General features: G+C 51.9%; 1 protein-coding gene across 3 annotated transcripts in view; it reads right to left on the reverse strand.

Annotated features, from left to right (window-relative positions):
- RTN4RL1 (reticulon 4 receptor like 1) overlaps positions 1–14377 on the reverse strand; it is a 70506-nt gene that overhangs the window by 54379 nt on the left and 1750 nt on the right. The window contains exon 1 of one of the 3 annotated variants that reach the window (XM_019650476.1): positions 13670–13777. The exons of the other annotated variants lie outside the window; for them this stretch is intronic. Coding sequence (XP_019506021.1) covers positions 13670–13757 — 88 coding nt within the window. The 5' untranslated portion in view covers positions 13758–13777. Of the gene's footprint in view, positions 1–13669; positions 13778–14377 lie in introns of those variants that run through there. 3 annotated transcript variants of the gene reach the window in all.

Genomic DNA, 14377 nt, shown 5'->3' on the forward strand with positions numbered 1-14377 from the left:
GGGGAGCCTGGACCCCATCTCAGTGGAGGAGGAGGGGGCTGGGGCGGGAAGAGTCTATGCCCCCATTTTGGGCTGCACAGTCTGGGCCCATGGCAGGCATGTATCCCACCTGCTTCTCCCCCACACCATGCTCTCTCACGACAAACCCTCCACCAGTAACAGGCCTTCCTCACATTGCTGCTCTTTTCAAGGGAGTGATGAGAGAGAAATTGATCCAGCTTCCTCTGTAGGGGAGGTGACAGCTCTCAACCCAGGCTCCTGAGGGCTTCCCCCAGGGGCACTGCCAGCTCCTAAGACACGCCCTTCTCCTCCCAGGATTGTATAAGCCTGTTGAAAAGGGGGCAGGTTGTCAGCTTGGTGCAAAGGTAGGAAGGCATCCTGAGGGGGTCCTGAGGCCTGCTGAGGCCTGATCCCACAGGCAGGCAGGCAGGCAGGCGACACCCAGCCTCTTTTGTTGTAAAACAAAAAAATAGAGGGATCTGTATTGAGGAGAAAGGCCAGGGAGGCAGGCCACCAGGAAGAGGACTGTGGTGTTCATTCTGGTATTTGGAGTCCCCACAGAGCCTGGCACACAGTAGGTATTAATACATATCTATTGAAGAACAGAAAAAGATGAAGACTGAACGGCAATGTCTCTCTTGCTGAGGCCTTGCTATATGCCAGGAAGGTACTTTATATCCATTTGCCACAAATCTCAGAACCCCAAAAAGTAGATGGCATTAGCCCCACTTTTCAAATGACCAAACTGAGGCCCAAACAATTAAAAGCATTTGCCTGAGGTCAGGCAGCTGGTAAGTGGCAAAGCGGGGCCCTGATTCCTGCCTGGCTGGCTCCACAGCCCTTGCTCTGGGCTGCTTGGCTCCATAGATGGCGGGGGCAGCAAAACCCAAGCAGACCAGAAATAAGAGGAACCAGGCAAGAAGCAGTGTCCGTTTCCCAGGGCAAGAGCCCAAGGCACTGGGTTGGGGCTGGGTTTTCCTTTCTGCTCGGGGAGGCCCTGTTTCGGAGAGAAGGAAGAGGCAGCTGCATAGAGGTCAGAGATGTGGGCTGGGGGTTGGTGGACGATGTACCTACCAGTTTTCTGGGGAGGCCATCAACCTCATCTCACTTTTCTAAGCCCATGAAAACCACTTGGGAATGCGCTCCACAGCTCCCCCTGCACTGCCTTAGGAGACTTCCCCCTGACCCTCAGTGGAAGGGGCAGAGAGTTCAGGACAGAGTCAGTCCTTCCCAGGAGCCCCTCCACCCCAGGTGACCCGTCCCTGCTGGTCCTGAGACTTGCCCCTGGCTGGGGCTGGCCTGTGTCAGTCTGACCACTCACATGGACTCAGCCCTGGACATAGAGAGGCAAACCTTCAAAGGGCAGTCAGGTATGGCCTGCAGGAAGGACGGCACAGGAAGTTACTACTGCTACTTACTACTAGTACTACTATTGAGGTAGGCATGCATTTAGCTCCTATTCTGGGTCACAGTAAAACGCCAAGAGCTTTATCAGCATCATCTCATTTCATCTTCACAAACCTACAAGACAGATACTCTTATGAGCCCCATTTTACAGATGGAGTAACTCAAGTGCAGAGAAATAAGGTCACTGCTAGGACTTGAACCTGGTCCTAGCCAGAGCCTGAATGCTAAACCGTCTCACTCAGAGATGAAGGGCTGGGCCTCTGATCCCTGGAATGAGCTTTCCCTAGCAGACCCTCTCTCCTCTTATGGGAGAAAGCCTCAACGGAGCAAGGACAGCCACTAGCACAGCCGGAGAGAACCCCAATGTGGGCTGTGCTGGGATAAAGAGATAGAGGTGCAGGAAGAGGCTAGTGGGGGTGGGGTCCTGGACAGCTAAGGGGCATGTTACCAATGTTACCAGCCAGTGTGCTTTGGACAGTCTACGGAACACAGCCAATTGCTCTTAATGCTGTGTGATGTTGGGCAAACCTCCGTAGCTCTCTGGGCTTCAGTTTTCCCAGCTGAGCTATAATGTCCCTTCCAGCACCACAGAGCCTACAAAGCTGTCAAAAGCACACAAATCAGAAGCAAGGGGCATGCTCTTTCTCCTACTACATCCTCAGGAGTTGTGGGTGCCACAAGCTACCCAAACCCCAAGGAAAACCAATGCCTCTGTTACGTCTCTTCCCTCTGGTGCACACACAGCCTGCTTCCCTGGAGACCTAGGCCATGTGCACAGCCGCAACACATGCGCGCACTTGTGGACCCTCTGGAAAGCTTCAGATCTGTCTGCCTGCCGCTTGGGGTGGTGTCAAGCCCGCCTACCTTAGGGGCATCATGACCTCCCATGATGGCTTCCACCCACCCGGCTCCCTGTGAAGGCCTTGACTTCTCACCCTCTTCTCCTTCCCCTGACCAAAAGCCCATATAGCACGTGGGCCAAGGCATGTACACAGGTGTTGGCTGTGGCATGGTCTCTAACAGCAAAATCTTGGAAACAGCCTCTGCGTACAACCCCAGGGGACTGGCAGTCATACAGTGGACATTTTGCAGTCAGTAAAACAGGTTTAGAATTACCAGCCTTGAAAGGTGTTTGAGATATACTGTTATTTCAACAAGACCCGGGGCGCATTTGCATGAATGTAGGTAAGAAGCATAGAAATAAGGATGCACCAGTGTACCAAATGCCCTGGGAGGGACGCGCTTTCCACTCTCTGGGTTGTGGGATTATAGTGATTTTCTTCTCCTTGCCAATCTGTGGTTTTCCAATGTTTTCTGCCATGTGTATGCATTATTTGATAAGTTAAAAAAATTTGCTCTGGGGAGAAAAGGCTGATGTATGCGTATAAATGAGGCAGCGGGTAAAAAACACAAGACCGTGTGCAGAACTAAGGTCTATGCTTCATGTTTTGGAGTAAAAAAGAAAGGCTTCTGGGGAACTGCTCTCTGACCCTGTACTCAGGCTGCAGCCTGGGCCACATTAACAGCCGTGGAGGAGGGGATTCCCCAATGGGAAAGGGGATTACCTAGACCCACCACTCCTTCCCCACACCCCATCATACCTGTTGCTTTGGTCTGTGCTTTATTTAACTTCTACCCCTGTCCAAGTGGCTGATGGATTTGGAGCTGACCCCAAGCTCTGGCCCGCCTCAAAGGAACTTGACCAGGGGCTGCACCTCAGAATACCTGCCTTGCCCACAATCGAAGCCCCAGAGGTGCCAGGTATTGTATCAGGCACACTCCTGCCTCAGGGCCTTTGCACCTCCTGTTACTTCTACCTGGAGAGCTCTTTCCAAGCAGAAGCAGCTCCGATACCTGCAGAGAGCCCTCCCTCACTTCACTTAGTCTCTGTAAAATAACAGCTCTCTGGTGACCCTCTGTTCCTTAATTAACCCTCTGCTAATTCTCTTCTAAGCACCTACCCCCACCTGACAGAATACAGTTAGTCATTTATTGTCTATTCTCCCTACTAGAGTGTAAGCTCCATAAGAACAGGGGACTTGGTTTTTATTTACTGCTTCATCCTCAGTGCCAAGCCAGCAGTAGGCAGGCACTCAATAGTGGGTCAATGTTTGTCACATGGAGAGCGCCCTCCCACACCCCTCTTGGCTGAGAGTATAAAAGGTGGCCAGCTCATCCATGGATAGATAATCCATAGATGATCATGATCTATAACAGATCTGACATGGGAAAACATGGCTGGCTCAATTGGGGGGTCTTCCTTCTGGGAAATAAAGCTGGGAATCCCAGGAATGTGGGGCAATTAGCAGCGGGAGGAGGGGGTGAAAGGCCATTTTGAAAAGCAAGCAGCCCTGGTGGCCATATGGGGCCTCGTTCAGGATGAAAAGTCCTGGGTGCAGACAGTGGGGCAGAAGCAGGAGCAGCTGGGTTAGTCGGAAAGAGAGGTCAGGTCATGATTGGGACCACAGACAGGCTGCCACTTCCTACAGTCACCTCCTATTCTAGAGGTTTCTGGAGTCTAGGTCGAACATCTCCTTGCAGTCATCCCCTATTTTCCAACAAGTTTCCTCCAATCAGATTTATCCACTAAGGCAGAAATACCAGTCCACTGGGGGCAGTGAGCCAATTATAGGAGGATGATAACCTCTGCTACCTCAAGGCAGCCCCAGAGCCAATTGCCACCCCACGATTTGATGGAAAAGTTTCCCCTTTGGCTGGTGCTTTCTCCTGAACATGGCCCTGTGAGCTGCCCTGACATCTCTCCCTCTGCTCAGATTCTATTTCAACCTCAGGCTGAACAACAACCTGGGAGCTGCAGTTCAAAGTAACCAGTCATTTTCACAGGTGGGAAAGAAGACAAAAGAAGCAGTCTTCTAACCCCAGACCATCTAAGCTCAGCTTCGCCTGGCAATTTTATCACCTCATTTAAATATTTCGGATCTCTGAAGCCCAAAGTGTCCACGAGAGGTTTTCATTTGTCACGGAATCAATAGTGCAAATTTTGCTCCTTAAAAATCTGCTAAGTGGGCCGGCTGAGTGGCACATTTGTTGAGAACTGGCTTGGGACGCCAGAGGGCTCCAGTTCGGATCCCACATATGAGGGCCAGTGACACTGCCCTCCACAGCTAAGATGCTGAACAACAGCTCAACCTGGAGCTGGGCTGCCGTGAGTCGCCGGTGTCGGTGTAGGCTGCAGCGGGGCTGCAGTGGGCTGCCGTGAGCTACGTGCGTGGCTGGCAGCCAGTGTGAGCGGCCAGCAGCCGCAGTGAGTGGCCGTCCAGAAGCCGGGGACTGATCTGCCTTGCCCGGGAGGAGCGCAATGACGGTGCCGACTTGGGCCAGTGAAGCAACGTCCTCCACAACTAGACTGAAGAACAAACCAACAGCAACTTGTCTGTTCCCTTTCCCCCGATTCCCCAGCGCTATTCCCCTCCCCCAAATCCCCAATAAAATCTTAAAAAAAAAATCTGCCAAGTAAAACCCTAAACTTTTCTGAGTGAGAGTCCTGTTTCTTTTCCCAACATGGCTCCTGCCCACTAGTCATCCTCTGTGGTCCAGTCGGCCAGTCTTTCTGTACCTGCTAGCTTTCTCAGGCCACAGAGGAGAGGAGCCCGGCTGGGGTGAGAGGCAGCCCTGGGTCATAAATGAGCTTTGTATTCTCTCTGATATGAGAGGATATGAGCCTCAGTGTCCTCATCTGTAACTTGGGGCTAATAAGATCTGCCTATTCTGCTTTTAATAAGTTGTTAAAAGCAAAAACTGTGAGACTCCTTTCTGCATCCTCCTCACTAAAAAAAAAACACAACTGTTTCTTCCTAGTTTCTGGCACTAAGTTTCTTTTCTTTTTTTAAAAAAAGATTTTATTGAGGAATTGGGGGAGGGGAACAGACAAGTTGCTGTCCTTTTTGTTCTTCAGTCTAGTTGTGGAGGACGTCACTTCACTGGCCCATGTTGGTATTATCATTGCGCTCTTCTGGGGTAAGGCAGATCGGTCATCGGCCATTGGACGGCCGCTCACAGTGGTTCTCGCCGGCCACTCACGCTGGCTGCTGGCCACTCACGGTATCTCATGGCAGCCCACTGCAGCAGGGGCTGCAGCCTACGCTGTCGCTGGCGACTCACGGCAGCCCAGCTCCAGGCCGAGCTGTTATTCACCATCATAGCTGTAGAGGGCACAGCATCACTGACCCTCATGTGGGATCTGAATGGGAGCCCTGCTACTCAGAGCTGGCATCCCAAGCCAACTCTTGACCAACGCGCCACTCGGCCGGCCCTAAGTTTCCTTTCTTTTCTTTTCCTTATTTTTAAGTCCTGAGTAATCATGACTTCATGTTTCTTACTATTACAGAACAATTTAAAAGTTAGGTTTTGGTAGTTAAGTTCCTTGGGTTCCAACTTGAATACACAATCATTCAATCAACATTTCCAATCAACTCACAAAGACATGACATTAGTGATTGATTCAACACTATCCACTCCATGTCACTATGTGCTACATTTTGTGCAGGATGTTGTTTTAGTCAGGCCCTGGTATGAAAAACAGACAGCATGCTGATTGCGTAACTTAGCGAGTACCTAATAAAGGTGAGAACAGGGGGTAGGGAAACACTATGAGATAATATTGTTTGCCCTCCCCCCAACCAAAGCTGAATGAGGGGAGGGAACGCTCACTGAACCTGACACTGGGCTGTGGAGATGTGTTGGCTGGAGCCCTGTAGCAGATGCTATGAGGGCCTGCTTATATCCCTTGCCTCAACCCATTTTCAGCACATACCAGCCTGACTTCCAACTTCCAGAACCTGCACTTCTTTGCCTGAGGGCTTTTTCTAGCAGCAGAGCGGGCTTTGCTCACCCACAGAATAGGCCAAAAGTGCCCAGGAATTAATCCCTCCACAGGCACAACACTCAGCCAATGACAGTGGGAGTTGTGTATATAAATATCCCAGCTCCCTCCCCTCTGGTGACATAACTTTGAGGTGCATGTTCTAGACTGTGTCCCAAACTTCCTCAGTGGGATGAAGTTCTGGTTGCCCACAGTTGTTACTTGCTCGATGACAAGCCCATTATTGGCTTCTTCCCTTTTCTGTTTCAATTCCCTACTCCTTTACTGGCATTTCCTAGGATGCTTCCCAAATACATGACTTGCACTTGACTCCTTGTCTCTCAGGCTGTACTTCCGGGAGGAAACTTTTGGGGATGGTGGAGGGACACGGAGAGCCATGGTGGCTCACCATTGGTTGAACCCAACTGGAAGCCAGAGGCGAGGGAGCCCACTGGTGAAGTAGGATGCGCCAACCCTCCAGGGCAGACAGCAGTAGAAGGGCGGAGAGCAGGTCTGGTGGGGCAAGGGATAAACAGAAACCATCTCCTCATGGAATTTGCCATCCAGTGGGGGACAGCAGATAATATAAAAGCTGAGTCCTAAAGGATAGGCGTGAAGGGGAAGAGGCAGCCAAGAGTGCTCTAAGCAGAATGAGCTGCTTGTACAAATCCTTAGCAATGAGGGAGCACGATTCGGTGGAGGAACTGAAAGTTCATTAGACCTGGGCCTCAGAGTTCAAAGTGGGGAGTGGGGCGTGGGGAAGGTGGAGCTGCAGTGGAGCAAGGGGGAGGGACTGGACAGCCGAGCAGGGAAGTCTGGACTATCCCCTGAAGAAAACGAGATCGCTGAAGGTTTCTAAGCAAAGGAGGGACGAGATTGTGTAGCACTGTAGAATCTGGCCACGATGTAAAGCCTGGGTTTGGTGAAGGCAAGGGGCAGAGAGGCTGCTGGGATGGTCAGGGAGAAGACAGCAGCCTGGGTAGGGCAGAGGCCGGGAGGGGAGGAGGTGTGAAGGGCACAGAGGGAGAACGTGGACGAATGGGGGTGGGTGGGGTGAGGGGGCTCATCCATGGGTCCAGTTCTTAAGCTGAGGGTACCTGGGAAGAGGATGGTCCCAGATGCGGAGATGGATGGGAAATAGGGAAGGAGCAGGTTTGCTGCTAGCTCAGGGAGCATGGGGGCGTGGGGGGGGGCAAGCTGGAATGGCGGCTCTGGACATCAGAAGCAACATCTCAGCTGGAGATGGGACGAGGCAGGAGCCAGTAAATAGGCGCTGCAGCTGGGGTGTATTGAAATCGCCCAGAGCTGCGAGTGAAGGAGAGAGGGCCAAGGGCACTGCCCAGGGAAACACCACCTTTGAAGGATGGCAAGAGGAAGTAAAGCTGGCCTAGAGGCTGAGAAGCAGCAGCCACAGAAGTAAGAGGAAGACCAGGGAGCCACCAGCAGGGAAGCCAAGGGGAAACCGTGGCTGACAGAGTCAAATGCCACCAGAAAGTCAGGTAAGACAAGAAAATGTCTGGTACGGTCAGCATGAAGCCAGAGCGGTGACAGTGGAGTGATGGAGGAGATGGCTGGAAGTCTGGGCTGAGGAGTAAGGGAGGAGAGGGCAAGAGGACTCCAAATGTTGACAACTCCCCCCAGAGAGCTAAGTGGTCTCAAGGGGTCCAAGAGGAGAGGAGGAAGCCACCCACCTCCACTGCAGGAGAGCCCAAGCCTAGGCCCTGGGGACAGTGCGGTGTCCTCTTTATTAGCACACAGCAAACATCACACCTAGTGGCCTTCCTGGGTGCTGTCTTGCTAGGAGGGATCATAGGGGAGGCTGTGGGGTGTCAGTGAGGCCAGAGGAGAGGGCCACTTGCCCCAGCTCTGACCAGGGCCACCTGTGCTTATCTGTTTTATATTCTGGGCTCTGACACTGAATATGATTTTAAGAAACTCTTCTACTGCTGAAAAACATTTGGAAAACCATCCATCTTGTCATATTATACATGGGGAACCTGAGGCCCAGAGAGTAGAGAGTGTGTCCAGGGTAGAAATGAATCAGCCACAGAGATGGAACCAAACACAGGACTCCAAGTTTGATGTTCTTTCCACAACCCCAGAGTCCCCAGGAAGAAAAAGGCAGTGGCCAGGCCAAAGCCAGGGCGGCATGGGGTGGCTATCAGAGGCACAGCCTGACCGCCAGTGAGGACAGAGACAGACAGGAGAGTAAACACCACGCGGTGTGTGATGCCTGCAGCACATGCCAACGAGAGAGGCGGCCAGAGGGTGACTGGCTACCCGCGACACAGGAACAGAGTCGCCTTCCCCGGGGGTCCAGCCTGCCCAGGCTGCCCCACACTGGTCGCCAAGTGACCCACGGCATCCTGCGACTGGCTGGCCGAAGCCCCGAAGCCCAACCCCAGGCTCCTTCCTTCTCCCGGCCTGCTCAGATAAGCCCATGAATAGAACATTAAAGGCAAAACCTTCTAAAAGGAAAGGCAGCTCCCTGGTAGGAGTCGCCCCACTAAATGTCAAATGCAGAGCAAGGCTTCCTGCCTTGTGTGCTTCTTACTAATGGAGGCACCTTAGCCTCCATATCCCCATCATCCAATGGCCCTATAAATAAATCATTGTAAGAAGAATGCCAATTTTCCCCCTAGGGCCTCGTGAATCTCTCTATATAGGAGCATATGTAAAGGCCCCTTCACTATGTGTTGGCTCAGGTGCCCAGAAAACTCTAAGACAGTTTTAGAGTCAGAAGCAAACTTTCATGCCCCCTTAGTGGGCTGAGAGTTGAGAGCCCAGCTTTTCTCCTGACCTGAGGAAGACTTTCGCTCAGTTTCCTGCAGACCCACCCCAACCATGGTGCCACTGCCCTCTGGAATCAGCTTAAAAAGTTGGCAAGAGGCCCCATCTCCAGGGGCTGCAGTGGTCTGCCTCCTGGCATATCTGTAATGAGTCATGTCCACCCACCCCTGCATGGGCAAGTCACACACCCGCTCACCAAACTTTGTTCACTACATGTGGCGCACACAGTACTGGCCTGCCCACTCCTGGGGGCTCCCCACTGAGTGGCTCACCAGCCCACCCATGGCACCACACCAAGCTGGACCCACGTGGGCTCCAGGGTCAGCAGGCCAGGCACATGTACTCTGGGTGCTCCGCTCTGCAATAGCAGACCTCTGGCACACACACAGAGCCTGTTGTGAGCTCACCAGGTGTGTTTCTGTACACACACACACACACACACACACACACACACACACACACAGTGCTGTGCCAACTTTCTTGCTGTGCCAGCACTGAATCAGATAGCAGGGGCTATTTGCAGTTTCGGATCCCAGCATCACTGACCCATTAGACAGTAATCAGGTTCAGAAGCACCCACAGAATCTGATAGATCAGATACCCCACCTCACCATGGTGAGGGAAGCTCCTCGCTCAGAGGTGGGGGGTCTGCTCTTCTACACCCTGAGATCAGCTAGCCTCTCTCCCTTAGTTCATCTTTCTTTTCCAAATTGCAGGAAGCTGTTGGTGTCTCTAGAACTCAACCGTTGTGGGAAGGGGGTAGGAGAAGTTCCTTCTGGAGGACATCTCTGAGTTCTGAGTTACCATCTGGCTACCAGCTAGGGCTGGGCCGTGGGGACACCCCCCCCCCACCGGGAGTGAGGAAGCACTCTGGAGGAGGGGCAGGTACATATGGGGGCCCTACCTCATCCATCCAGCCTGCCAACTGCCACCACCAGTGTGCTCTGGGGCTGTTGCTCCCCAGACAACCACCAACCAGTCTGGTATATGGATAGGTTATTAAGTCCACCAGGTCAGCCTGAAAGGGGAAACCAGGGAGAGCAATCTTTGCAAAGGGCCCAGCCCCCAAATAAACCATGGCCTGGCCTTTTTCAAGGGCATGAAAGCAGGCAGGCTGGTGCTGGTCCACTGGCCCATCTCTGTCTGCAGTGAAGAAACCAGAGCAGGAGACAGCAAGTGAGGGGTGTGTCTGCCCAGATGTAAAGGGGGGCAGAGTAGGAGAGGACACGCTAGACAGTGGCTCAGGATCCCAGTAGACCCAGGTCCCAGCCAGAGACACTCCTGGAAGAACACCAGGAGGGGAGTGCATGGAAACTGCCAGGACGGTCTGTGAGAAGATGCAAATGATTCAGCAGTGCCCCACAAAACAAATGTCATATAAATCCAGGCAGATGGGCACGTGAGACAGTGGAGCTTAGAGGTTCAGAGAGTAAGGAAGACAGTGTGGTGGCAAACAGACCTGGGATTACATTCTGACTCAACACTGTGCTAGCTGGGTGACCCAGAGCAAGAGACCTCATTTGTCTGTGCCTCAGTTTCCTTTTCTGTATAGCAGGGACAAGCACAGATTGATCTTGACGGGTGACTGTGGAGATGACATGAGATAAGGCACGGAGTACACTTAGCTTGGCCCATCAGGAATCACAAGCAGCTATTGTCAGCACATGAACAGGGATTAGCATAAAGCGGATCCCAGGCAGGTTGAGAAGAGTCCAGTCCCTGTTGTCCATTTCCAGCTAGCATCCATACCTCTTCCCAGCAGGCACGGCCATGCATGCTGTGCATCCTGAGGTGGCTTTGCCTCACTTTAAGTGATGGACACCGAGTCAGCTATGCTTTCTCTCCAAAGTCAACGACCTCTCAGGAGGTCCCTGCTCCTGGGCTCCCCAGCCAGCTCTGAGAATCCCTCACCTTAGGATTTCCATCCCACTCCTCTCACTCACTTCTACCCAGAGTTGTCTGGCTAGTGCACCCCGAAGAAAGGGCTGCTTCCGGCACTCTGCTTGGAGGTCCTGCCTTCTGCTGTCCCTGGAGGCTCTGTTCCTGTTTCGCCAGCTATTTTGCTTCCTTGGCCATCTGTTCCCTCCCTGTCATCTCCTCTCTGCTTTAACCTTAACCACTACTTCACTGCAGATGGTACCAAACAGATCCGTTCTTGACATCCTTCATGATGCCTGCCCCCTCCTTCTCATCTCCTGTAAGTGAACTTCTGCTCTGTCCTTTTTCAGGCCCTGACTCCGAAGCCTGCAGTTGACTTCACCCCACAAGCCTCCTTCCTCGGTCCCATCTGCTGTCAGCTCTGCCACAAGTCAGGGGGCGAACACCTACCCTCCTTTCCCTTGCCTTTTCCTTTTCCTAACAAGCCTTTCCTCTTTTCAAACTTGGCCAAGAAACTCTCCTGGCATCAAGTCCACCGTCTGCTCCCGGTTACCTACCTGGTCTCCATAAACTAAGCCATTTAACTCTCCAGAGGACTCAGGGTTAGTAGAAACTCTGGAATTTGTCGGTGCTTGCAAAAACTCTGGATTTGTTGGAGGAACCGGCATGTCCAGGCTGGGAGTTTGGGTCCTGAACAGTGTTCTCCATAGAAAATGGACCTGAGAACTGCAGCTAGGTTGACGAACACCGAACCGAAACACATTTTCTGTGTTGTCTGAGTTCACAAGGGGAACACTGCACTGCTTTCCTTGCCTTTTTTCTGATTACTGTAATAAAATGCATGCATGGGCTTTAGTTAGCAACTCACTCTGCCTCTCCTTTCTCTTGGGGTGTCCTGGCACTTCTGTAACATTCCTCCTCTTGGCTTCTCTTTTCTGGCATAAGGACCAGGAGCTTTGAGGAAAACGAGCGTCCAGAAGCTCCCAATTAAAAAAGCTGTTTTGGTGACACTGGTTCTACTAGGCTGCATTCCTTGAGTGGGACAGAACTGGTCTGGGAAGACTGAAACTCCACTTCTGCACCTGGCTTTGGGCTAAGAAGCCTCGTATAGCAACTCTCAAACAGGGCTCTTCTATTTCCCCTCTACACTTCCTCTGCAGCAGAAAGAAAAGATTCTTAGCTCGTCCCCTCTCCACTGGGGTTAAAGTGGGCCATGTCCCTATAGCTCACACCTGGTCACATAGAAAATCTCTGATTGCCTAAGGAACCTCTGGATTCAAATCAGCCAAGCATCTGACAAGCCTGGTCCCTTCCTCCCTCTGCCTTCTCTTTTTCCCCACAAAGGAGACCCATCCAGCCACCAGGTCAGCCCATCTGGTTATGGAAACCAAAAGGACAAAATTCATCTTACTGGGTTACAGGCCTTAATCTACCTCTCGCTGAATTATTCAGGGACAGCATTAACTTATAAATGAGTGTGTTTGACTGATTTTGTGGTTGATATACAGATAAATTCTAATGAAAGACAGCTACAAGATTTTAAATTATTAATAAGACTGCCACTTAACAAAGCCTATTTGGCACTCTATTTCCTTGCTTAACAAGACAAAAACTTTAAGGTTCTGTATTAACCCAGAAGTTGTTGATTTGCATTCTGCTTTTATAGCTCTAAAAATGAAAATAATAGATTGTGTCCTTAAGCAGGCCACTTCTGGCCATAGCAAAATCCCCAGCAGGCCACTCTTCCTTCCTGGGTGGCTCAGGCCTCGTTTGCCCTGCCTGTCTCTCATCCCTGACCAGAGGTTTGCTTTTTATATCGCTCGTTTTGTCAGGGTAAGCCAGGAGATGGAAAAGCTGGCAGGGCAGCTGCCAAAGCCTTCAGCTACCAGCACCGTCAGCAGCAAGCTCACTGAGGACTCAGTGTTGTTCTGGTTCACCGAGGTGGGGCTGTGGCCAGTAGAGTCTGTTCATTAAGAGATGCAAGGCAGCACCCCCAGTTCCTAAAATATCCTGCCAGGGGACAGCACCCTCCGCTCGCTGTAATAGGTCAACCAGAAATAGAGAGATGACCCTCATGGTCCAATGCCTACTCTCGCCTTCTTCCTCGTCTGGGGCTTCAGACCACTGAACCTGCTAACTCCACAAAGCACTCCATTGTCAAGACCATGAACCCTACTCTTTGCAGAAAGGTTAAGGTGTTTGTTTTTTTTTCTCCCCACTCCCCAGGATCTAGGGAGGGCTACTCTTTTTTTCATCTTTCAAACCCCTTTCCAAATCATAATTATGAAACTCCTTCAGGGCCAGGACCCCACACAAGGCTCTGCATCTGATAGGCAGGGAAGCTGCAACAACTATCTGAACCCAACCTATAATATTTTTGCTGGGAGCCTTTGGGAACAATTCCAAAAGCAGAAACTTCAATGGCCACCTCCCTCGACATTAGCCTCAGGCACACCTTTGGCTTTAGGCACACACCTAGAATCTACACAGAGACTCTGAGTGCCCTACATGTGTGTAAAACAGACACGTCCTAGGGATCAGATCTGGGGCTGAGAGAGAAAATTGCTCAGGAAAGAACCAAAATAAAAGTCCTCTGCCCACACAATGTCCCAGTAGCAGGCTCCAGGCCACTGAGCCCAGCCCAGCCCAGTAAAAGGCTTCTTTGCTCCGTTTCCCTCAAGCCAATCCAGGTGGAAAACTCTTTGTTGGTAGAACCTCTCCCACCAACCAAGCAGTGCAAGAAGGGAAAAATAGCTGGAGTGGCAAACATACCTGACTGCCAAGCCTCCAGTGGCCACCTCTTGAGCAGGGTAAGCGAGCGTCCCCGCAGGGAGCGTCCCCCAGAATGCACCGGGCTCATCCTGAGCTGGGCCTCTGGCTAGCAAGGATGGGAGAGAAAGGCTCCTGGAGGCTGCTCAAGCCTCTCTGGGCACCTAAATCATATAAACAAAGTGCGTGGGCTGCCTCATGGCTCATTTTTAACTGCAAACTGCCAAAAGACAAAAGACCAAAAGGAAAATGAGATGTCAGTTCCTCTCTACTATCTCCATCACAGACCAGCAGCTAGACAAGCCGGCCTTTTAAAACAGCCTGGGAAGCCTTCCCCACTGGGTCAAGCTTGTATGCTCCAGGCCCAACCTTCTCAGACCTGAGTCTGTCCTCAGCTCTGTAAAAAGTGCCCTCTCTGTGCAGAGACACTCTGGCCAGCACGGTGGGTTGCCGAAAGGACTTTTCGTCCCTTTCTGCAGGGACAAGGAACTGGGCCGAATCAGCGGGAGAGACTTTTCCCACACCACAGTGAAAGGCAGGCAGCGTTTCTCTGGAACGCACCGACCCACGTGGAGGGCACAAGTCACACACAAGTTTACGACTCCTGACACGAGGACTGGGTAACCCGGGTTCCTGGGTCATCCTGAGCGAGCGGGGACCACCACAGAGCCTTTACTGTTCCCAGCGAAGGCGTGGTTTCTTCATCCACCT

Source organism: Hipposideros armiger, unplaced genomic scaffold (genome assembly GCF_001890085.2).
Source record: "Hipposideros armiger isolate ML-2016 unplaced genomic scaffold, ASM189008v1 scaffold_141, whole genome shotgun sequence".
Taxonomy (NCBI): Eukaryota; Metazoa; Chordata; class Mammalia; order Chiroptera; family Hipposideridae; genus Hipposideros; species Hipposideros armiger.